At 37.7% G+C, this 24,010-nt stretch overlaps 2 protein-coding genes across 3 annotated transcripts in view; both read left to right on the top strand.

Moving 5' to 3' along the window:
- The first annotated feature begins 988 nt into the window (after positions 1-988).
- POLR2K (RNA polymerase II, I and III subunit K) lies at positions 989-5,079 on the top strand. Of its 2 annotated transcripts, none has more exons than XM_021529455.3 (4): positions 989-1,040; positions 3,095-3,158; positions 3,868-3,960; positions 4,382-5,079. In XM_021529455.3, exons 2-4 carry the CDS (start codon positions 3,098-3,100, stop codon positions 4,402-4,404), a joined length of 177 nt encoding a protein of 58 aa, XP_021385130.1. In that variant the 5' UTR covers positions 989-1,040; positions 3,095-3,097; the 3' UTR covers positions 4,405-5,079. The 2 variants fall into 2 exon arrangements, with proteins under 2 accessions (XP_021385130.1, XP_021385131.1); XM_021529456.3 differs by having other exon boundaries at positions 989-1,176.
- Positions 5,080-6,792: 1,713 nt separating this feature from the next.
- The window catches only part of SPAG1 (sperm associated antigen 1), a 36,723-nt gene continuing 19,505 nt past the window's right edge, over positions 6,793-24,010 (top strand). The window contains exons 1-12 of the mRNA XM_077782734.1: positions 6,793-6,880; positions 8,053-8,077; positions 8,162-8,303; positions 8,850-9,009; positions 9,306-9,431; positions 13,542-13,609; positions 15,469-15,587; positions 16,059-16,164; positions 18,351-18,481; positions 19,090-19,196; positions 21,624-21,791; positions 22,037-22,046. Of these exons, the coding sequence (XP_077638860.1) occupies positions 8,053-8,077; positions 8,162-8,303; positions 8,850-9,009; positions 9,306-9,431; positions 13,542-13,609; positions 15,469-15,587; positions 16,059-16,164; positions 18,351-18,481; positions 19,090-19,196; positions 21,624-21,791; positions 22,037-22,046 (1,162 nt within the window). The 5' untranslated portion in view covers positions 6,793-6,880. The remainder of the gene's footprint in view (positions 6,881-8,052; positions 8,078-8,161; positions 8,304-8,849; positions 9,010-9,305; positions 9,432-13,541; positions 13,610-15,468; positions 15,588-16,058; positions 16,165-18,350; positions 18,482-19,089; positions 19,197-21,623; positions 21,792-22,036; positions 22,047-24,010) is intronic.

Raw genomic sequence — 24,010 nt, 5'->3', positions numbered from 1 at the left:
AGGGAAACTGCAACTATTTATTATTACCTGAGTTCGTTTTAGGTAAGTTACATGTCCTGTATGAAGGTGATTTGCTGGTAGGAGAACATCAATGAATTACAACTGATAAAAGCTCATCCTTATTAATTTGGATGCTTAGGAAACAATTTTTATTCAGTATTCAGAAACAGAAAGAGATCTTTCCTTAAACTAGGGAATCTTTGAATGATCTAGTAGTTTAAATTGGCATATTCATAAAACATAGTATTCGTTAAACATTGTGGGAGGTGGGGAGAAATACAGCAAAGATTCCTAATTCTACAAACTGTCAGTCGAAGATTCAAAATTCCTACCGCAAGCGAGGTGGAACCACTGACAAAGAGCAACCGGTGTAGTTTCAAATCTTGCTTGCACTATTTTAGTTCAGCACATCGGGGAATACCGACATATGAAGTTCTCTCATAATAGAACCTTACACATAAAATGCGCAACATATATGTTTGTAGTATATAAGTTTGGCTTCATGTGGGTAAATATGATACCGACCACGTCATCAAAATATCAAGATGCCGGCTTTATCCACGAATTTTAGGTAAAATGCTTCTGAAAACAGAGAGGACCTTGAGGCAGAACACCTCGGTGGATTAAAACTCCGCAGCCGTAAGACCAGACCTGGTGCGGGCTATTCTTTATCCCGAGTATGTTGAGTACAGCTAAATAAAATAATGAAAATACCGGGGACCTTGGGGCTAGTGTTACCTAACCATGCAGCTGCCTACTTTCTTCACACTGCTATTCATATGGAAGCTTGTGTCTTAAAATAATGTGTGCCTTTCTTCTTCTTTTGGTTTGTTTTTTTTTTCTTCCCTTTTTTTTCCCCCTGTCTTTTTTCCCGCGGGTGGCTAGCACCCGGAGCGGAATACCGACTCCTTTCTCAGCCGCGCGGCGCGCCCCGCCGCGGAGGCCGGCGCTGGCGGCGGGGCGGAGCACGGCCCGCCCCCGCGGGCGCTCGTCATCAGCGGGCGCCGGGGAGGCGGCGAGCCCGCGGAGCTGCGGACCCGGTGGGTGCCTGCTCCGGCCTTCGGGTGTCCCCTTCGCTGCTGGGCGCTGCTGGCGTGCCCGCGGTGGGCAGGGACAGGCCGGAACCAGGCTCGTGGCCTTCGCTTCTGCGCGCCAGACCCGCGGACAGTGGAGGAGGTCGGAATCGGGGCGGGATGGGGAGCCTGGGGCCCGTGGGCTGTGCGAAGGGCTGTAAGCCCTTCTTCGTGGGCTCTGCGGGACGTGAATGAGCGGGTTGGCTTCTTTCACGGGTGCATAAGAGATGCTCGGAGAGAGGACCTCATTAATATGCAAAAATATCTGAAGCGAGAGGTGCCAAGAAGATGAAGCCACGCTCCTCTTGGTGGTGCCAAGCACTAGGACAATAGGCAGCAGGCAGAAACTGAGGCATTGAAAGTGTCGCCTGAATCGGAGGAAGAACTTCTTTACTGTGCAGGGTTGCATACTGGAACAGATTGTTCGGAGAGGCTGAGGAATTCCCCTCACTGGAGATGCTCAAGAACCATCTGTGTGCTCTCCTGTGCCGTGTGCTGTAGAGTGATCCTGCTTAAGCAGGGAGGTTGGACCAGATGACCGACTTCGGTCCCTTCCAGCCTTTCCCATTCTGTGATTTGGTGAGGTGCTCTTGGCGCATGGTACCCCCACGTCTCTGCAGTGGATCCTGGCTGCACCCCAGCACGTGTTGGTGCATCACTGGGCCTGTTGGCTCTGTCAGCTTGGTGGCACATAGGGCTGTAGGGTGTGTAAAGGCCAGCTAAGCTATGGCACCTCCCTGCAAAACACAGAACTTTAGTTCACTGCTGCCCTTTGCAGCAGTATAATTTTGCTCCATAAGCAGCACTAGCCCAAGGTATTTAGCTACAACTGTGATCCACCTTAGTTCAGCTCTGTGTTTTAGAAGAGTCCGTTGTTTTCCAGTGGTAATTGGTGACTGCACATATCTTAGTGCAGTATGCTGACACAAAAAACTATAGCACATGTGAGTTAAGATGCCACTATGAATATGGTGTAGCATACTTGAAAGCTGTAGAAGTCAATGGATTTTATCAAGTTCTCTTAAATGGAGTGACATAGTGGGAGTTTTAACAAGATGGTTTGTCAAGTGTTGATCAGACTCCTAAAGTATGAAATGTCCCTGTCCTGTTTTCAGTATCATAATCTTCCCAGCTGAACTTATAATGAAACAAATTCTGAAGATGAGGGAAATAATCTTTGCTGTAATGTTAAGCAAAAGCATCTGAGAGCCATTCTCTCATGGGAAGCAAAGGAAGCATCAAGAAGGCTATTTACTGGCACAAGGGTTAGGAATTCCTCTATGTCAGAACAGCAATACGGAAAACAGCAGCCTCAGAAAACCTAATAGGAAATAATTAATGTTCTCACCTAGACTTGAATTGGGTGGGGGAAAAAGTGTTTATCTATGTACAGTAACCACCTCAAAATTCATGGTTGCATGTACATTTACATGTAGGATAGGATTACTTAAAACTTGGAGGAGTGTTTGTGGAGTATATGCAACTATTTAGTCTGATGCCATGAAGAAATACTTGTCTTCAAATATGTCTGAACAATCAAAGCGATTATAGGACATTAAGAAGTATTTGGAGAATAGCATTGAGTTATTACTCTTGATTTGGTAGGATTTGAAGGGTTGAATTTTATCTCCATGACCCCTCATTGTTCAGGGTTTTTTCCCTTTTGTTTTGCTTTTTAATTTCTGCTATTTTTCTACCTACAGTCTGTTCCCAATATTTCTAATACCTTAGAACAATGAGTTAGCTAGTGTGTCAGAGAGGGAGGAAAGATGACAAGGCTTACCATCTTTGTTAGCACCATTGTTACATGAGTGGCATATAAGAAATTATTGAATTTTATGTTTCCAGCAGGGAAATTCCTAACATTGGGAGGAAGGAGGAAAGAAAGTGATTTCATGTTCTGTTATGTTTAGCTTGAGATATTAAAATGATTGTGTATGCCTTGGGAAAAAAAAAAAAAAAACCAAACCCAAAAACCCCAAACCCAAGCTAATGTGCATGTTGTGTATTTTTTGTTTTAGAACATGGATTCACAGAAGGACGTTCAGCCTCCAAAGCAGCAGCCAATGATTTATATTTGTGGAGGTAGAAAAAAGACATTTAATGATTTTTTTTATTACTTGTTACTGGAGATTTAGTGTTCTAATAATGAATAGTGCTTAGTCATTATACTGAAGGGTACATAGATACAAATACTTGCAGTGTATATCCTGATGATGTTTAAAGCTTTATGCATTGATGGTAACACATATATGGAGTACATATGCAGTGTTGTGGAGATAATTCTCTAGAGCTTGTGTTGCTGTGTGGAGCTCCTCGATCTCTATATGTTTTATTGACAGTGCTGTTAGGGCACTCAGCTTTCCCTGAAGTACAGTAGTCAGATTCTCTCTTACCTGTAGATTAATTGATGACTTAAAAATTGGTGGTTTTCAGGTATCCCTAGAATATTATGTCTTTTAAGACAATAGACTTTGGGCTTTGGAGGGATGAACTAAAATTTTCATTAGTAGATGATCTAGTATCAAGTGTGGAATGTGTTCTATGCAGTAATATTTGGGTGATTTTTAGCAAGATTTGCTTTTATCTTAAATATAAGTGAAGCTTACTTTTTATTTTCTCTTTTTTTTTCACTGTATCTTATCATTGAGCTTTTGATACAGATTCATTACACTTGCTATGTTTGTTTGCCACAAATAAGAATTTGACTGTCATAACTTCTCAAAGTTATCTGTGCATTAACAGTGCTGTTCTTCTTTGCCCCCACTTCATTTTTCTTCCTCCATAACATCAGAATGTCATACGGAAAATGAAATAAAGGCAAGAGATCCTATCAGATGCAGAGAATGTGGCTACAGAATAATGTACAAGAAAAGGACCAAAAGATGTATCCTTTTACAAGTACACTTGAGTGCCGTTGGAAAGCTGTGGATGGAGACAAGGGGAAACAGAATGTAAGGGAAACAGAATAGAAAACTCAAAAAATTACATAGCAATTCTTCAGGGTCCAAAATCAATGCAGTAGAGCAAATTACTATAGCACAATCTCTGCAGTGTGATTTGGCACCCGGATTTATTTTCTGGCACTTTCTCTTTTTTTTTTTCCATTTTCTATGCACAATCTATTAAGTTACGATAGTCTGCTGGGTAAAGTACTGTGGATTGTTGATACTATTCAGCATCTTATTAAAGATGATTTCTGAAATACTTTATGTATGTAGTTGTGACTAGATTTAGACAGTCTCTTTTCCTCTCCCCCATCTTTTTTTCAACTATAAAATATTTTTTCTTTAACTGCATTATTCCAGTGGTAGTTTTTGATGCTCGATGATGTCTGCTGAAGATAGTGACTTCATGATGTAATCTTTCTGATAACTTTGTTCTGTAAAACTGTTTGTGTGTAATTGCACACTCTTATTTGTGTTTTAAGAGATTGAGATATTAAAGTTTACTGTAATACTAAATTTTGTCTATAGTCTTCCATCAATAGATTTCTAAAGCTTTTTAAATTTGTTTAAATTGTGGTCAAAGTATTTTTTAAGTTCGGTGATATTTGTATTCTTTTTGAGTTATCTTTGTTTCCATTACTCTCATCTAAACTTTATTTGCGTTTTAACTTTGCTAAATGTTCTTTGGACTTCTGTGAACTGCATGAAATAACTGTGGTTTGAATAAATTCTTCTGAAAATAAATAGGAAGCTACAGAAGGCTAGGTTTGAAACAGATCTGGATTTCAAAAAAGAAAATCTTAAAGGACATCAGAGCACCCAATTCTGGCACCCAGTTGTGGGCATGTCAAAAGTATGGATGTCTGGAAGTGTGAAAAAATAATTTATCCTGAAAGAAGAGGGAGAGGGAGACAAGTTAAACATTAAGAAGCAATGTGGAAACAGAAATTTTTTAAGTGCTGTTTGATTTGTATTGAATGTGTTATGGTTTGAAGCTGTCACTGTGTTAGTGCTTTTATGAAAATGCACTTTCTCTAAATAAATGCTGTGAGATGTGATTAGCGACAGAGTAGAGCGGGTCTAAGTTTAAAAATAAAGGGAAAAACTTTGTTAAGCTACTATTATTACTAATAAAAGACACAGAGAAATCAGAATGAAAACTCTCTAAAACACTCTTTTTTTCCTCAGTTAATTTTTAATAAACTACAGTGAGACAAAACTCTGGATTATTGATTACATTACCACTCTTCATATAATTAATTTTTAGTTCATTAAGGGAGGAGTTTTTTTTGTATTATAGACTTTTAGGAAACACAATTGTAACTCTTTTGTGTTTCCATGTCACACATGGCAACTGCCCGAAGAAAAATTTGTTATTGTGACTCTCTTTTTTTTATGTTACAGTGCTCTCACTACTGTGTATGGACAGACTGCTCATAGGGCTTTTTAAAGGATGTTTAGTTAAGGACTAAAAGAACAACAGTTCAGTTTCTTATTTTCGGACTCCAGTTCCCCTTATTTTCTTTTTTTCTTGGGGCTGAGGGTTTTCAGAACAGAGATTTTCTTCTTTTTGAAGATAGAGGGTATCCTACACTCTTTAACTTTTTATTGTTTACTTTATTGTGCTGGTAGTCGCTGAAGCAGATTTTTTGGTTTACTATTGTATTTTCTTTAAAAATGCAATTTTTGTTGTAGGAGAAATTGGTTTAGTCTATGGTTATACAAGAAAAGTCTAGCTAAAAGCTACTCTATTATCTCTTCTTACTTAGGATTCTTCATTTTTTTTTAACATTTCAGTCTTAGACTATCTCTTCTTTTTTAGATTAAGGAGGAGTATTATTTAAGAAGGGGTTAAAAGTTTTAGACTCTTAGGGCGGCTGAAATTTCTGCTCAGAACTATTAACTCTTATGGCTGGGTACCCCTCTTTCTCTTTCTTCTGCTGGTGTATTGCTGGTACAGAACCCAGTCTCTGTCTTTTTCATTATTTCTTTTTCTGGGAGGGGGAGGGGAATACAGACATCTCAGATTTGTTTTACTTTTTTATTTTGTGGGGGCTGACTTTGTTTTAGTCTTTTTACACCCTGACCTATACCTCTCTCGGGCTTCATGGCTTCCCCTCCCCTACCCAGCCTGTGGCTGGGCAGCGGAGACAGAGCGTGTTCTTTACACTGGCTGGAACTAAAGAGAAAGTTTCTCCTGGGAATTTTTGCTTTTAACCCTCTGTGTTCTCAGAGGCGTGTCTGTGCTTTCAGTGGTCACTCTAATATCTAAACTTGACCACTGATTAGTTTGACTCAAATTTGAGGAAAAAATGACACAAGTAAAGAATTAGATCTGTGTTACGAAGATTTTTTGGGTACCCAGCGTGCACCCAGCGCCTGCATAGCAGAGCGAAGGGCTCGGCACTGACTCGGCTGCTCAAAGGAGAGGAGGAGCGGGCACAGCAGCGCTGCCGAAGCTGGCCGGCCGGCGGAGGCGGCCTGGCCCCGCTGCGTGCGGGCAGAGGCGGCCAAGAGCCCCGCTGCCCTGGGGAAGGGGCGCGGACCTGCTTTGGAGAGCAGCGCTGGGGCAGTGCAGAGCTGACCGGCAGCACTGCTGCGGGCGCCTGGCGCCACCGCGGTCGGCAGGGTGACCGCTCGCTCTCCGCCGAGTGAAACGCGACGCTGAAACACGAGGGCGCCGCCTTCCAGAGCCGCGCCCCGGGCGCGGTGCTCCTGCCCGCCCTCGGCAGGCGCTCCCCTCAGCCCGATCCCCGCCCCGGCCGCGGCGGCGCCTGCGCGGCCTGAGCGAGGCGCGGGGCTCGGCGGCGCTGTGGGCGGGGCGGCGTCCGTGCCCCGGGACGGCGCGGCGCCGGGCAGGTGGGTGCCGAGGAGCGAGAGGCGAGGCCGCTGTCGCCGCTGGAGCCCGGCGGGGCTCTGCGGGAGCCTCGGCAGGGCGTCCCTGGGGCGGGCAGCGCCGTGTCCCTGCCGCCGTGCCGTACATAGCAACAGTCGCTACGGGCCGGCCGCGCTGCGGCGGTGCCGCAGGGCAGCCTGGTGCCGGCCGGGGGGTGGATCGCTGCTCCGGCCCGGGGGATGCCTGCGGAAGCTCTCTCGGAGCTGGGCTCTGCCCCCGAGCAGCCGCGGAGTCCTGGTCCCTCCCGGCCACGGGAATAAACGGGGGAAACCGCCGGTGGGGATGAGCTTTTAATTCTTCTGTTCTTCTTTAATTATTTTCTGCATTTATCCTTCTTTCCATGCGTCTTCTTCCTTTCCGAGTACTGAGACCGTAAAGTCTTGGGGCAGAATGTCTGTGCAACACCTAATTATGACCAGTTATTATTTAAGTACTGCTGTATTGTAAACATTTTTGTGTAACTACAAATTAATGTGTGTAATTTTGCAAGACATTAGAACACAATTATTTTTATTTGGCTTATAACTACAGATAGTTGTTTTCACATACTAGCTAGTTGCCCTTATAGTATTTCTTAAAAATTAACTGATTGCTTTGTGCACTATATAAAAGGGGGGGGAAATAGAATTTCAGCTTCGTAGAGCATGTGGTTAAAACAGAAAAAGATGCAGATGAGCAGATCAAAGGTAGAGGGAGACAGAAATGTCTCATTTGAATCCCTCATTTCTTCATTTACATACTTACCGGAAAAGATAGAGATTAGTGCTGTAATACAATCGGAGACACAGAAAATGTAGTCAGTGAGGAAAGAAAATTGAATTTATTTTGTCTACAGAGAAGCCAAAGATTTTCCTTCCTTTAGATACACTGCACTGGCTAATGTCTTCTCTCTGACAAAGGGAGTGTCCTTCACTATCTTCTCCTTTGTGCTTAAAACAGATATGTGTTAAATAAAACGAGAATGTGATAGGCAAAAATTGGCAATTTTTCTTTAAGTGGTCTTTCTGAGTTGTTCTGACTTGCAGTAGAGTTGCATACTCTTATAAAGCATGTCTCATACTTCTGTCTGTAAGCCTCTTGTCAGGGACAGTTAATGTGATGAGGCCTTCTAATCTGATATTTTTTTCTTTTGCAGATGTGCTTGCATGAGAGAGTGGAGTGTGAGCAATTTTATTCCTTAAATTTGCATTACTTCAAAATGTAACTAGAAGCTTACAGATTTTTTTTTTTCTTTTAATACTTAGTTATGGGTGATGAGTCAGTACCATATTTTTTGGGTGAAGGAACCACTAAAACATATCAAATACCTATTAGTCATCTGGACTACAAATTCATTGAAAAATGCACAGATGTTAAGCACCTGGAAAAGATTCTCAGGGTATTAAGGTAATTTTTTTTTTATCTTCATTAATAATTATATTCGTGTTCTGCAAAATTGGAGGGAACCTTTCTCTATTTGTCTGAACTTGTCTGTGACTTTGTAGTTTAAAATTAAAGTACAAAGTTAAAGTAATCATGCTAAAAGTGTCCCAATGATAACACTGGAAATCAAAGTCCTTTTTTAACCACCCAAAAGTTTCAGTAGCTTAATGCTAGGTTTTTTTTTTAAATGCTGCCACTCTGTTTTGTTCTCTCATGATCAATGTTGCATGACTTGCAATTTCAGATGCCACATCTGTGGAACTTCTGCTTTAAATGACACAAATTTCTTTTTTATGAGCACTATGATGATAACTTTTGAACTGTGCATGTGGGCATTGGGAAATGATTGAAGGTTAACTGGAATTTGCTAATAAGAAGTTTATTAGATGATAGTAAAATTGGGTTGTAACAGGAGAATAGTCCTCTGCATGGACTACTACTGTATGGACTACACATGGAGGATGTGGTGCAGTTCTTTTTTGTTAACATTTATATCTTTGCATTTTAAAGGTCTGGTGAGGAGGGGTGTTACCCGGAACTTACGTTGGTTTGTGAAAAACGAATTGAGCATCTGGATCCAAGGAGCAGAGTTCTGAGAAAAGATAAGCCTCCAGCCACAGCTTCTGATTTCACAGCTGGAGAATGGCAAGCAATTAATAGTGAACTGATGGTACAGGATCTAATTTATAATGGTCCATAATATAATCACTGGGATGTATCAATCTACTTGTGCCTAAGTAGAATGTAATTATTTGATTACAAGAGGAAATGATCAAAGGATTGTTGTAAAATTTATTTTCTTGCTTAATGTCACTGAATGTTAACTGTCCATTTTTTTTGTAGATTACTTTTTATTCCAAGAACTACTATTGCTCTTTGTCTTAATTGGTTTTACCCATTAAGAACAGTGCTTTTTAAGGATAATTGCTCTTCTGCCTTAAGGTAAAAATATATATTTATTTTCAGAACTGGCTGACAGAAATGAATGAAGATGATAGGAAATCACAGCTCCTGAGAACAGACATACTGAATGAAAGGCAAGATAACTTGCCTCCCATTCGTTGTTCCAGCAGCTGCCCTCCCACTAATCAGGTATCTCCAGTTTTTTGTGTTAATTATAAGTGTTAATTGTAGGTTTTTTCTAAAACTGGGAGATTTTATATGCATGAACTTCTAATCATTGTGCCTTTCTTACTAGATTTATTTTGTTAACCAGAAAATAAAAACCTTTAAGCTTCCTTGCAAGAGACCAATGCTTAAACAAAAATGCTTTTTTAGTACTAGCATGTGTATTGCAATAATATTTTAATTCTGATCAAGAATTCACTGCCAAACGAGGTGTCCTTAAACAGCCTTTTATATTCTTCAATTCATATTTCCAAGTACTGTTTACTAGGAAATGTGAACTAGGCTCCTTCTGGATGAAATTATGGGAGGAGTTTTTCTCCTGCTGCCAGCAGGCTTTTGTTCCATGGGGCCAGTCAGAAGCCAGTCCAAAACAAACACCCTGGAACTCACACAGTGTGGATGTTAGAGCCTCTGCAGCAATTGTTTTACTCTGTAGCCACTCCTGTACTGGGTAGTGCTGGTGTATATGTAGTCTTTGATTATGCTGGTACTTTGTGTTGATATTCCCACTGCAGTTGTATAGCATACTTCCTAATTTAGCCCTTAAGCAGACTTAACAAATCTTCATGACTACAGAAAAAATATTTACATTTTTTCCCAGGTATTAGTTTCCTTACATCTTTGTGGGGTTTTCTTTTTTTCATTTGTTTATCTGCCCGAAAGCAGTTTTTTTCAGTCCAGCTTTTCTTGCTAGTACTAAATACAGTGCTACTGAAGGGTTTGGCAGACAAGTAGGTGTGGATGGTATTTTTCTGAATTGTCAGGTATTGTCACAAATTAGTTAAATCTTATTCTCAAAGTTTTATTTGGAATTTTGGGTCACTGCAATAGGAAATTCATTAAGCATTGTTCTTTTTGGAGGTTTGTGAGTCAAAAACATTATGAAGGGGCCCTTACTGGTCATGTGAACTTTCATGCTAATTCCTATTATTCTTGAATAATTATGTATTAGTAAATGCCTGGTTTGTTTTCTTGTGTTGTCAGAAACTACTTTTTGCTGTCAGCAGGTGCATAGACGTTGGACCAAGACATTTGAAATAGCTAGGCAGTCTCTGTTAGGTGGCATACAAAGAGGCTGGGGATTCCAATGAATGTTTTATAAGTGGTTAGTATTGAGACTAAAGTGTGCTTTTGTTTGGTTTGGTTTGTGGTTTGTTTTAGTTAATGTGTAATCTTCCATATTTTGCAATGGATGTTCCTCTTGAGTGTCCTATTTTGCCGAGATGCATTGTGCCACTATAGACTTATCCTTGATTCATGTCCTGTATAGCTGCTAGAACAGAAAATGGTTTAATACCATATGAACTCAGTAAATCCAGTTTAGAATGTAAGCATAAAATGATGGAAAGTCCCTAATCAGTTGGGATTTTTCAGATTGGCATCATATAATTGTATAAGTGGGATCAAGTTTAGAAATATCGTGATAAATTTATCCTCTTTGCTAGAAAGAAATGCACAAATTTCCCATAATTTTATGTTATTACTTGTTTGGAGAATTATTAATCTGAAATATTAATCTGATCTGATACATAAAGAGTTTGGCATTTTCAGTGAATCCAGTTCTGGAACTCATTATTTACCCTAAATCAGTGGACTGCACTAATGGGTATGAATTTGGTAAATGAAAGCATCTTGTTTTGTCTCTAATCAGATTTTCTTGCTGCTACTATATGTAGGTGTAATTTCAATTCACTATTGATTGTTTATAACTCTATATGGTGTTTTCTTTCTATTGGTTTGAATCCATGGGGGGGATTTTACAAAAGTGGACTGAAAAAGAGTAAAGTTTATGTAATATCTACCTCTATAACACAATGTGGACTTTCTGTCTTACACCCCTGTTTTCCTATTATGCTGCCCAGAGCTGTCTTAACTGTCCACACTGCATAATTATTATTTTTGCTGCCTCATTTTGTCCAGGAGATTTTGTCCAGGAGATGTGTTTAAAGATACTCATATTCAAAAGACTGTATTGATGGGATTTCAACTTAAGCTTCTTTGCCTAATAAAATATTGTTAGGCAAAACCAAAACATAGTTTTCTAAAACTCTTCCAGAAAGATTTGCATCTTCAGATACCTTCTCATGCCACAGCCCAGGGCATGTAAAACACATACAAGCTCTATGTTATAAAACTCCATTGCAATAGGATCTAAGAGCCTTCTTGTTGTTTTGGATAGTCTGAATTAAAAGCTAACACTGGTTAGTTGCCATAGAATAGTAATGTTTTGGGCCAGCACACAGGGCCCACAGGAGAACCAAAGCCAAGTTGTGTCACCTGTACTGAAGCCAATTTGTGTGTTTGTCTTTGGTCCAGAAAATGTTCAATGGGCTTCAAATGCAGTGGGATTCATGTGTTATGAATAATGGCAGGAAACATGACAAGCACAGAGATTTCTTTTTTTTTGAGTTCCATGTCATGCAAGTGTACAGTTTTTATCAAAGCCTCTTGGATGAGATCCTCTGAAATATTACTGATTGAGAAATTCCTGACTCTGTTGGAACCACAGCTTGATTACAATTATTTCAAAGATACGAGACTTAGAATGTTTTAAATTGTGGATTTTTGAGTCAATGTTTCTTCCTCATTCCTTAAATGTACATGCTATGGTTCACTCCCTAAGCTGGAGTTGCTTTAGTGTAAGTACCTTAAGACAGTTTCTTCTGAGAACAGTATTTTTGCTCATTTAAATTAAGGACTTTTCAGTTGAAAAGTTGATATTCATTAAATTAGTAATATACACCAGGATGGATATATTAAGATAACTCATGTTTCAGGAAGGCATGTTTAGGAGTTCCTTCCTCTAAACATGTGTTGATCACTAAACATATTTGTCATTTTGTCTCGCTTCCTGAAAGACATAACATTAAGAGTAATTCTGGAGTTATATACTACAAAAATTTGTGTAACCTAACATTACAGATAGTCAGAAGTGTTTACAGGAAGGGTTATTTTTGCATTATGTAAATTGAGGTGTTTACTTCCAGCTGCAGAAGTATGTCCTTGTTACAGTGTCACCACTGGTAAAGCAAGTTTAGGAAGCTTCTGGTCATTTCTTTGGTTCAGTTTTTTTGAACTAGTACAGATATTTGGAGATTGTACTGTGATCTCTATCATATTATTTATTTAAACACAGAAAATTGTAAATATGCAACTCTATGAAAAATTACACTGGTCTAATTCAGTGAATGTTGGATTGCAAGGTAAGAGGAGAACTGAATGTAGAGGATAGGGCAGATGGGAATATTTTGAACTGGCTGTTCCACTGTGAAATACCTGTTTAGAACCACACCTTGCTATTAAGTATTTTGAAGTCAATAAGCAGGGAGGGGCAAAGAAGAAGTATAGTCTCATGACAGAGGTAGAAGAGATGCTATAGGTGACAGCTAAGGAAATAGAGTCCATTAGTGTAGGAGATGGGTTGAGATACAAGGCAGTCAAATCTGATTGTCAGAACTGATTGTTGCAGGAAGGTCCTCATGATAAATTTTAGGTAAGGCAAGCTTCAATGATGGAGCTTATCTAAAATGACTGTAAATAATCTTGGAATTGTCTTTAGTGAAGTGATAAATGGTGAAAAGAAGTCCAGACACTACTTTGAAGTCATTTATTTGCAAATTTGTTATGAGCGTTCCAGGGACTACCAAAATCTGTGCCTTAAATTCTCTTGGGAAAGGGAAGCCTAAAACCAGGTTACTGATTCACTCTCAGTGTCAAACACCTCATCACAAGGCTGGGTCTGCCAAAGGCTGAGGCCTCCCCTGCTATGTTGAAAGGATGGTTGGGAAGATGGCATCACCAATTGCTAAGTTTCACTCAGTGCCTCTGTGATGTGACAGGACAGTGGACAAGAAGTGTGAGACTCAGGAGCCCCTCAAATTGCAATGATTTATGAAATGCATCAAGATTTTCTTTAAACCAAGATGAATTACATTTTCAAGACTGAACTAAGATTAGTTATGAGTAGTGTTGGTTACTAGGAAAATACGTACTGCAGAAACAAAACCAATAAAACCACAGTGAATTCCACTGCAACAAATTGTCTTACAAGATGGCTGTTTGTTTCTCTTTTAGAACAAAATATTGCAAAACAAACAAAGAAGCAAGAAAAACATACCACGGGATTACAGTGAATGGGACAAGTATGTTTAATCCCTTATATTTCAGTTTTAATAAATCTTACTTGTTTAACTAGAGATAGATAAATAGAGAACACAGTTGATATATTTTGCAGAAATCTAGTATTATGGTCATCATTTTAGGGAACTGTAATACTGATGAAACTTTGGTTTTCCTTAATAGTCAGTTAAAATGGAAATGACACATTGTGTTGCTACCAGCTGAGAACAAGTTAGTCTATACTTTTGTGTAAGCAGTGTGAAATATAGTAAATGAGCAGAAAAATAAATAAAAATGGGTTACTTAATTTATGAGATTTTTGAAAATAGCTTTAGGGTTATTTAACATGGATTTAGAAACATGGACTTCTCTATATCTAAAGCCACAGTTCTATACTGAAAACAAAACTGATGAGTACTTACTCCTTCACTGAACCCCACTAACCTCAAAGAATGAGCTTCAGGCAGTTTACTCAGATGCAATTAAACTTAATAGAGGTTTGACAGTAACTATTTTAGAATAGATGGAGCTCTGATACAAAGACATTCTGCATCATGTAATGGTGGCACATCACCCTCCCAAGTTATGTAACAGGTTCATGCCCAAATTGTTGAACACAGAAAGCAGAAAGAACATACTTGTGTTGTACATTGTAGGAGCTTTTCTGTAGTTCCTGAAATCTGGAATATAATGCTCTAAAATCAGAGTGAGGAGGCACAAGTTTCCAGTGCAGTAGATGGTGGTATTGTGGGGTTTGGGTAATGAAACTATACCCCAAAGCCCTTACAAAAACCCTGATTTGTGTAAGTTTTGCATATCAGTTATTTTCATGCACATATCTTTCAGAAATTGGTGCCTTCCTGCTCAAATGTGGACAAAAAAAATAGTTTATAAAAATAATTTCTGCAACAATTTAATCTTTCATTCATTTATTCTTTAGTCTTGGTACTATATCTTTCCAAAGTAATGTACAGATTTTGTTTACACATTTATGTACACAATCTTTAAGTGCTTTAATAGTGCTGATAATAGTACAGGTTGTGAATTTTCCCATAGAGTGTATTTATTTTGGATTATGAGTACACTGAAATAGAGCTGCCTGAAATATGTTTTCCAGTTTAAAGCATATCATGACTTTAAAATGCCTTGAGGAAAATTTCAAAACTGTCAAATAACTGTTTAGGCAATTTCTAAATTAAATGTTTCACTTCTTATTTTAAAACATTTATTTGAAATGTGGTTAATTTATAATAAATAGGTAAAAGTAAGCTAGCAAAAGATCAGATTCAAAATGGAGAACAATTAGTGTTACGTGAAAAGGTTTTGAGTTGGAGAAATTTTCAAAAGTAGTATCTCGATTTTAAAAATAAATTATTCATATTGTTGGGATTATTGTGAAAAGGCTATTTTCCATTACACCCTACACAGAAAAGCAGTAAGAACAATGTTTCTTTATAGTGTAGGAATTGATTATTACTATATTTATTTTACAGTACTACGGCAGCAATATTTCTTTGATATATGTTCCTAAACACTGTTTTCAAAAGCTGCTTTAGAGCTGCTTTGAAATGTGTGACACTACTTGTCTCAAGTTTACTGTATAAATTGCTTTGAAGCTGTTTCTTAGTTAATTTGGCAAAGGTTAATGGGGATGTTTGATAGGGCTGGGATGGAGCCTAATGATGCTGTTTCTTAAATTTTGCCTGTCTTTTTTGGGGAATGTGGTGAAGAGGTGAGACAGAGATTTTTCTTGGTCACCAATAATTGAACACAGCCTGTATCTCTTTTCCTTTGGTTTATAATGAAAATACAGTATGCCTTTCTATCAGCTGAGGAGTCTTGGTATGCAGCATTATTGAATTGATAATTTTATTAATTAAAGGTTTGATGTGGAAAAGGAATGTTCTAAAATCGATGAAGACTGTGAAGAAAGTAATTCAAAAGCAAGATTCTTCAGTAGGCCAAGTCTACCCATAATTGAAAAGAAAATTGACACAACTGGTAACGTCTTAGAAACATAAATTTTCTTTAGTTGTAATACTGTGTTGAGCATGAATACTAATTAAAGAAATATATAATAGAATTAAAGTGCCTTTATTTTTCAGTCCCTAGAGATTGTTAGATCATCAAGTGATCTTGAAGCCACGTTTGAAAAAAAAAATCTAGGCTTGCTTAATAAACAGTAAGAATGTTTATGTTTAGTTGAGAGCACTAGGTAAAGAAATAAAGCATACATCTGGTATTATAAATTAATGGTAGAGGTTAGCCAACTGCTTTTTTCTTGCATACTGAATTGTATGCCTATTAAAAGAATTTAGTGTGTTATTACAGAAAATAAAATACAAATTTGTCTTTTAGCAAGCTATGTGCTTTTAAAAAAATGCAGATCATGGGATTCAAAGTATTTTGTCTGACTGTTACAGTTTCATCTGTGCAAATTGCTAGTTGTTGTGTAGAAATATTTTTTTCTAGGAATGACAAAGAGAGACAAAATGATTATTGCTACTCGTGAAAAAGAAAAGGGCAATGAAGCCTTTGCCTCTGGCGATTATGTGGAAGCAGTGACATATTACACTCGGTAAGTAAATATTATTGTGTTCTTTAATGACGCTTACTTGTGAATGATTAATGTAATTAAAACAAGTTCTTAGCGAAGCAACCAGTGACTATTAGATTATTTTCAAAAGGGCAGAAAGCTTTGACATAAGAATATTTAAAGCACTGATCCATCCTCAATTTTTATTTATCAGAAGAGAAGGGGCTAGATAGTGATGGAATACAATGTGCAAGTGTCACAAACTACCTCAGATTTCTTAAAATCATTGAAATTCAATGGCATGTTTACAAAATTAAAAGGTTGATCAGAATGTTGAGAAGCTAATAATTCCAAATGTAATTTAACTCTGTGCTTTGAAATGGAGAGGACTTAAAAAAACACAGAAATCAGAAGTGTCAGAGTTGTCATTTAGAAATTTAGAGTACATGGGAATCTTGGGGTATTAGTTACCAGTGTAAACGGAGGGTAATGATATGACACTACTGTGAGATGAAATGTGAAGATAATCAATGAACTACGATATAATAGTAGGATAACCTTGAAAAAAAGTATGAGAATGTTAATACATCTGTGGTCAGTGCAGGTAAGTATGGAGAAAATAATTAATAGAAAGAAATAGTGTGGCTCAGCAATAAAATAAATATTTAACAGATTTATGTTTAGGAAGTATCATACATATTGTCGCTGAAGGAGGTGGGGTTTTGTAGAGCAGCTTATGAAAATTTATCTGGAGGTTGCTGATATAGATAGATATGAATATATGTATGTGTGTGTGCACCCTTGTAATGATATTCATAGAGCACATGCTGCTTAACTGAGGCATTTGATGGGTGATGGGTTTAGTTTCTTTTGTTGTTCTTGACTTGCAGCCTAAAAATAATGTTTTGTTTGGGTTTTTTACACAAACAGAAAAAGTCTATAGCTGTTTTTCATATACAATAAATAAAATAGAAATACATAATACAAAAATAAGTAAAAACATCTGCTTTTGGGACATAAATAAGGTACTAATAACTAAGAATAGGCAGAATCCATTCTAATCGAGTTTTTTCATTTTTGACCTCCATGGGGCATTTCCTCTTGCAATGTGTGATGGTGACACCATGCTGTTCTAACTGGTCACTTTGCTAATCCTATCTGCAGTCTATTTTCTTAGAGCTAATTAAGTAAAATATTTTTGAGTGATTTGTTAATAATCTGAAGGAGTCATCTATGGCTAGAATGGAAAAATGCAGCGTCTGACCTCTTCTTCTTACCTATTGGCTTTCTTCACTGGCTTGTCAGTCTCTTGCCTGTTCCTCCTGTGTGAAGACAAACCTTCACACACTGAATCACTGCTTAGACTAGAATGCATCTCCTCTTCTTCCTCACCCTCCTACCCTTTCTAAAGAGCATGCACAGATTATCCCTCTCGGATCAGAGCTGCATAGAACTTCTATTAGTTTTTTTTTTTGTTTCCCATGTGTTGTGCATTTGTGGAAAAGTATTTGAGATTGTTCTTCAACCATGTTTTTTTTGGTTTTTGTACAAGGAAATTGTGTATATTGCAGTGTGCTGTCCCTCTGGCACTTCCATTGCTGTTCTATGCAGTGAACGCAGTTTAGGGTCTTCCTTGCAACATTAATAAGGTTGTTGGCAAAGATTCCCTTACACCATTTTGTTATGGGCATCCTAGCTGTCCTTGTTCCTCAGAGATGATCCTGTTGTTACAGAAACTAAAGCCGTACCTACAATACCAGCCCTGCAGCTAGACATGGACCTGGACAATTCATCCACTGCTGCCTCAGTCTTTCCATTTTACAAGCAAGATCAAGGAGAATCCCATGTGTTCTCCTCCACCACCATGCTTTTCATCATAATCCCCAGAGCTGTGTAGTTACTCTCCATATCTCAGTTGGCAGTTTTTTTGGATTCTACATGGATGGCAGGAGGAGGTAGTGACAGGAGGTAGTCTAAGTGACAGACGAGCCACAGCATCTCCTCTGCAACATCTCAGATCTAAGTCCTGGCAAGCAAGAGGCCCCTAAATCTAGGTGCTGGATGGTTGCCTGTGGTCTGACAGGAGGGAGTCTCTAACCATGAATGTGGTTAGAATACCAGTGTTAATACTGCTATAGTACTGTTTTCAGCTTCCAGTGGTGAAGTGTTTCCAGATTCAGGTTTTCTAACTCTGACTCTTAACATGATTGGTATTTCCTTTCTTTTAGGAGTATATCAGTAATACCAACTGCAGCTGTGTATAATAACAAAGCTCAAGCAGAAATCAAACTTCAGGATTGGGACAATGCTTTGGAGGATTGTGAGAAGGTACTAGATATGGAACCTGGCAACATAAAAGGTAAAGCAGAAAATAAAATTTAAATTTATTATTTTACCTCTAGCAAATAAAATGGGACATGAGGTTAGTTAACTGACCTTTAAATCAGGTCTAAGTACAAATAAGGGAACAGTATAGCTCCCCAAAGCCATTTCAATGGTTCTTTGGGGGTTACTGAAGTTTTATACAGTTCATCCTGTTGATCTGTAATGGGAATTCTTATATGGTAGCATGTTTTTCATATGATAAGCTCTCTTGTATTCGTGCAGTGTTTCCACAATACATCCACTGAATTATAAATTAATTTAAAAGGGATTTAAAAACAATCAAAGTTGTTGGTTTATTCCTTTCTGAAGACAAGGACTTGACTGTAGCTAACTGTATTTGCATGGGTGGAGTTGGAAAATTTGAAAACTATGAAAAGGTGTTTCACAACGCATGATTGCTGCCTTGAAAGATGTCATGTGAAATTGCATAATTAAAAATCATAAAGAAAACTCTTGTTACTAATATAGAAGTACAGATTTTTAAGGACTGCATAACTGCACTTAATATGTCTAGAAAAAATAGTGTATTTTTATTCACTTTATACTTTAAATACATAAATAATACACTTTGTTCTTTTGCAGCTCTGATGCGTCGTGCCACTGTGCACAATCATCTGCAGAATTACCAGACTGCTATAGAGGATCTGAATAAAGTGTTGTCTGTTGAACCAGAAAACACTATGGCTAAGGTAAAGCTCTGCGAGTTCAGTATGATTAGAAAGAGGTTGTATGCAGATATAGCATGAAGTGAGTACAGTTTATGTTGTTTGATGTAACTATGAGTTTTGAGGATACACTCAGTCTGCTGTACTGTTGATCAGCTTCCCAAGACCACATGTGGTTGAAATTAGGTACTTGAATGTAGCCAGATCTTCTGTTCATGACTCTATTGTGAGGAAAAGTCTTCTCTATTAATGTAATTCAGGTGTCTGAAACATTTTCTGCTGAACATGCTTGCAGTATTAGTGTCTTGCTGATCAAAGCTATTTGGAAACTTCTCTTGAAAAGGTCCACTGAGATAGGTGCATTTGAGTACATAAAGAGAAGAAAAATTCAACAGATGCCAAATTTTTTTGTTACAGTGGTAAAGTTTACTCAAAAGGAGAAGAACTGGATTCTGTCCTTGCTTCAGTGTGATGTTATAAATCCTCATTTCTCAACTCCAGGGTAAAATGAAGAACCTTTCATACCTTCTGATAAATCTGGACTCTTAATAACCAATTTTGGATCAAAGAAAGCCAGATGCTTTATTTGAAAATCAATGTCTTGCACTACTGTTAAGGAGAGGATTGGTTTGTGTCCTTTGATTGGTATGGATGTTTTGCAGGTTAGAACAGTCCTTATTTGGACTCTGTATGTCCTGAGAATCTTCAGTACTGGGCAGGTTTGATAGTAAACTGCTTGTTTACTGTGTAAAATATGATAGTAAACAGCTTGTTTTTACTATGTTATGAGTCTATCATACTACTACCCTCCCAATGTTTTTACCTATGACTTCTGGATGCTGTGCAATTGTCCTGACTTCTGACTTCTGTCCAGCTCTTGTTGGTGGCATATTGTAAGCTGCTAGCAGCTTGTTCCTTGCTGCTTCTTTCCATGGAGTTATTTATTACTGTTGCCTGAACCAGAGAAAGTGGTACAAGCCTCTTGTGTCAAATACACCATGTACAACATTTACCCCTTTTAGGGTGTTCCTGGAGCTAAGTTCCTGTCCAGAATAGTTCCTGAGTTTCAAATCAACTGAGGAATTACATGTCTCTAGATTCGAGTTCTGAAAGAGATCTTGGTCTTTTTCTTATCTGTTTACAAGACTGAATATCTGAATACCTTGTGAGTATGTGATGACAAATTCTACAACAGTCTATGTGAAAAGATGTATCAAATAGGCTGTGCTGAGACTTCTTACAATACCAGACAGAGATAGTCACTCATTTTGTTTAAACTCTTCCATTTATTGCTTTGCTGAGCAGTGCTTTTGTAGCTGAAAGCAGATATCTGTACTTTGTCCTTATTCATGCCAGCTATTATGCCTTGGCTGGCACATCTAGAAATGACAAGTGCTTGGCAGGGCATTTTCTCAAGTTTCTCATTGTTTCGAGAATCCTCAAAACTCTCTTGAGCTAAATATGAATGTATGGAACATAAGCAGAGTGGATGATTATATCCAGAATCATTAATACAAAAGTGAATTGGTTGTCAGCAACTGGAATTTTTCAAGGTAGTTTTGTCCATGTGAACCTTTGCTTGATACTGTTCGTATTTTGTCTTGAGACAGGAAGTACTGTGATGGCACTTTCTTGCACAACTCTGACTTACATTCAGAATACCACATAATGCTGGATGTATCTTACTCTGCTCTGACAGTGTAAAGTGATTCAGTGGCTCAAGAGTTACAGTGATAGTGCTGGGTTAACCATTAGACTTGACCTTAAAGGTCTCTTCCAACCTTGATGATTCCAAGTGCAGTTAAAGGGTTTTTTTTGAGTAATGAGAAAATATTATGGAATGAGAAACTGTTTGATCATCTAATTGCAGTTCTTATAAGAATTATCATTATTCAAGTGTCCTTCTGCTACACTGTTAAGAGACTGTTGTCTCTTGGTTCTTGTTCCCTCAGTTGTATTTCTCCATCAGTTGTCCCTCTGACATCTCTGACATCAGATTCTCCATAGCATAAATTTTGATTCTGACATAAGGCTTTTTTGGGATTCTCTAGAGAACCTGTTTTCCACATCTCTTTTTAGTAGACCATACCAGATCTCACCATCATAAATCTACTTTTTTCCTTTGAATTTAGTTTTTTTTCTTTTTGATGAGCAGTGCATTCAAGAAAAGTATTTATTTATTTATGTGATACTTCACGCAAAGATGGGACGGTATCTTGTGTCTATTTCTTGTGAGAGAGACAGAAATTGACTATTAATCTTGGTTTGATGCTGACTCTTGGAAAATTCACATTTATTTACCATCATTTTATATTGTCAACATTTATCTGGGTAATTCTTCAGGATTTCACGTGGATTATTTAACAGAATGTATTTGCTGTGCATAAACTGTAATTTATATACATAATAAAAAAACTTCTGCTATTGCTGATTTTTTTTTCTTTATTATAGAAAAAGCTGCTAGAGATTGAAAAGAAACTGAAAAGTTTAAAACCGGTATCTGAGCCTCAAGGCAAAGGAAAAAAAATACTTATTCAAGAGATAGAGGATGCAGAAAGTGGTGAAGGAAGAGGGGAAAATATAGAAGAATGTGAAAGACGTGGTGGAGATAAAAGTAATGTCTTATCATTTCCTATCTTATTTTTAACCTAAGGAAAAAATAGTTGTCTTTGAGATAGTAACGTTTATTCAGATTCATCCATATATTCTTGCAAAGAATTCTGCCTGTTCGAAGACTAAACTTACATTGACTACTTAAAGTAGATCTGAGTGTGAAATCTAGAACCCATTTTTATTACACATCTTTGTAATTCTTTCTAGAATGGGCATAACAGAGACAAATGGAAAATGCTGCTATAAATCAGCTACTTCCCTGTGCCCTGTGTAATTTTACACCTGTCCTTTGATGTGGACCCAGTTAAAAATTTCTTCTGGTGAGAGAACATTTTGTGCAATTTGTGTTCCTGAGATCTTTCTCTCAACGCAGCTTTCCTGCCTTTCCACCAGCACATTTTTCTTCTGCATTTTTCTTCCCAAGCTTGCATCAAAGGGTATAAAAATGATCAAGTATAATTTGTTAACATGTATAATTTTTGTTGTTGTTCACTTTGGAAACTTTTTTTTTTTTTTTTTTTTAATTGTAACAGCTCATCTCTGTTCTCTGGAAGTTTGTATTAGAGGTAAACAACATGTAATTCTTGTACCGGATGTAGTTTACAAGCAGTTGAAGTGTATCTTCCATTCCTGGATTAGTGTGTGGTTAACTGCAAGGCTCTTGGAATGAAGCCACTGGCACAATCAAAGTCCAAGGCTTGCAGGAGGAGGTGAGGCAGCAGGAGCTAGGAAGGCTTGCATTGGCAGGTTGCTTTTAGATTCAGCTATATGGCTGACGTCTTGCCTGCAACAGAATAAAATCCCTAGGGTGATTTCACACTTCTCCTTCTTTTAGTTACGTTGGCTCTTTAAGGTACTGTGGCATAACAGCTGTGACTTTTATGTTTTCTGTGTTTTATCTTGAAACTATATCCATCTGTGGGTTTTGCAGCTTAATCATGAATGTTGGACTGTAAATGTGTGATACAATAATGTATTATTGGCACACAAGATTAGGGAAAATACATTTTCCCACATCAGTTGGTGTCTACCAAATCTCCTGAGCTAAAACCTTGGAAGAAAGGGATGCATAATGTCCCTAGCCTTAAATGTCTGTTCATTTGGAGGTGTTTTCTATTGTGAGCATTCAGATGACTATGTGCCTTCTAGCTCCATAGCTAGAAGCTAGCTGTTGATTAAAGGTTAGGCCTTTAAACATAGGGAAGATTGTCAACTGATGCCAATGGCATATGTGTTCCTGTGATGCACATAAGTATTTCTCAGATTTAAGTGGCAAGCATTGTCATAGATTTTGCTGTATTTTCTTATACAACTGGAAACAAATATGAATTTAGTTCAGTGAATAAATAAAACATGTTCTGTGAACCTAACAGCAATAAGTAGACTAAACATCTAGCCCTGTAATTCCAGGCAGTCCAATAGTCCATGTAGTCCAGTCATGTAATCACATTTATTTCACATTCTAATTGGTAAGCTTAATGCATTCCTACTGAACTTAAATTTGGAGATTGGAAATTTTTTTTTTGTTTTCTTTAGGGCTGAAGAGTTGATTTCTGAACTTTGAACAAAACAGTCTAAATAGAGTGTAGTGTTTCTTCATCTTCTATGTAACTGAAAGCAAAAGTAAATGGAGCCCTTTCTGTACAATAGAAATGTAAAATTGCTTGCATCCTAGAGACTATAAAAACCAGTATTCAGGCACTGAAAAAACTAAAAATCATGTGCTGGACAAAGCACCTGGTATTTTGACATGTTTTAGAAGTTATAACCTCAAGTAATAACTACAGTTTAAGGATAAATTGTTTGATTTTAAATAGCCCCTTTTAATTAAGACAAATTTGTTGAGCTGTGTGGTATATATGTGATCTATTACAATACTGAAGAATATTATGTATATTATATTATTATATATTATAAAATAGTAAGCACTCACCAAACATTAAATATTCCTGTTAGCATATTTAGTGGGGTTTTTTTTTAGTTTTATGACAGTCCTTCCATTTTAAGTTTATTTCAGTAATAACATAAATTTAAATTTTTCCTGGTCAATTCTGGTCAAAATTCTGGTCAAAATTCTGTCCAGACTTTTCATTACCTGTCTTCAAATTCTCCTGGAGTTTATAATATGTCTTGAATTTTTTTCCTTAAGAAAAGTTCAGAAGTATATTAGTATTATTTTTAGGCCAGAATACTTCTTTCATTAATAAATTTCTCTGTAGAGACCA

Source organism: Lonchura striata, chromosome 1 (assembly GCF_046129695.1).
Source record: "Lonchura striata isolate bLonStr1 chromosome 1, bLonStr1.mat, whole genome shotgun sequence".
In the NCBI taxonomy this organism is placed as follows: domain Eukaryota; kingdom Metazoa; phylum Chordata; class Aves; order Passeriformes; family Estrildidae; genus Lonchura; species Lonchura striata.
This window is presented reverse-complemented; position numbering and strand designations above follow the sequence as displayed.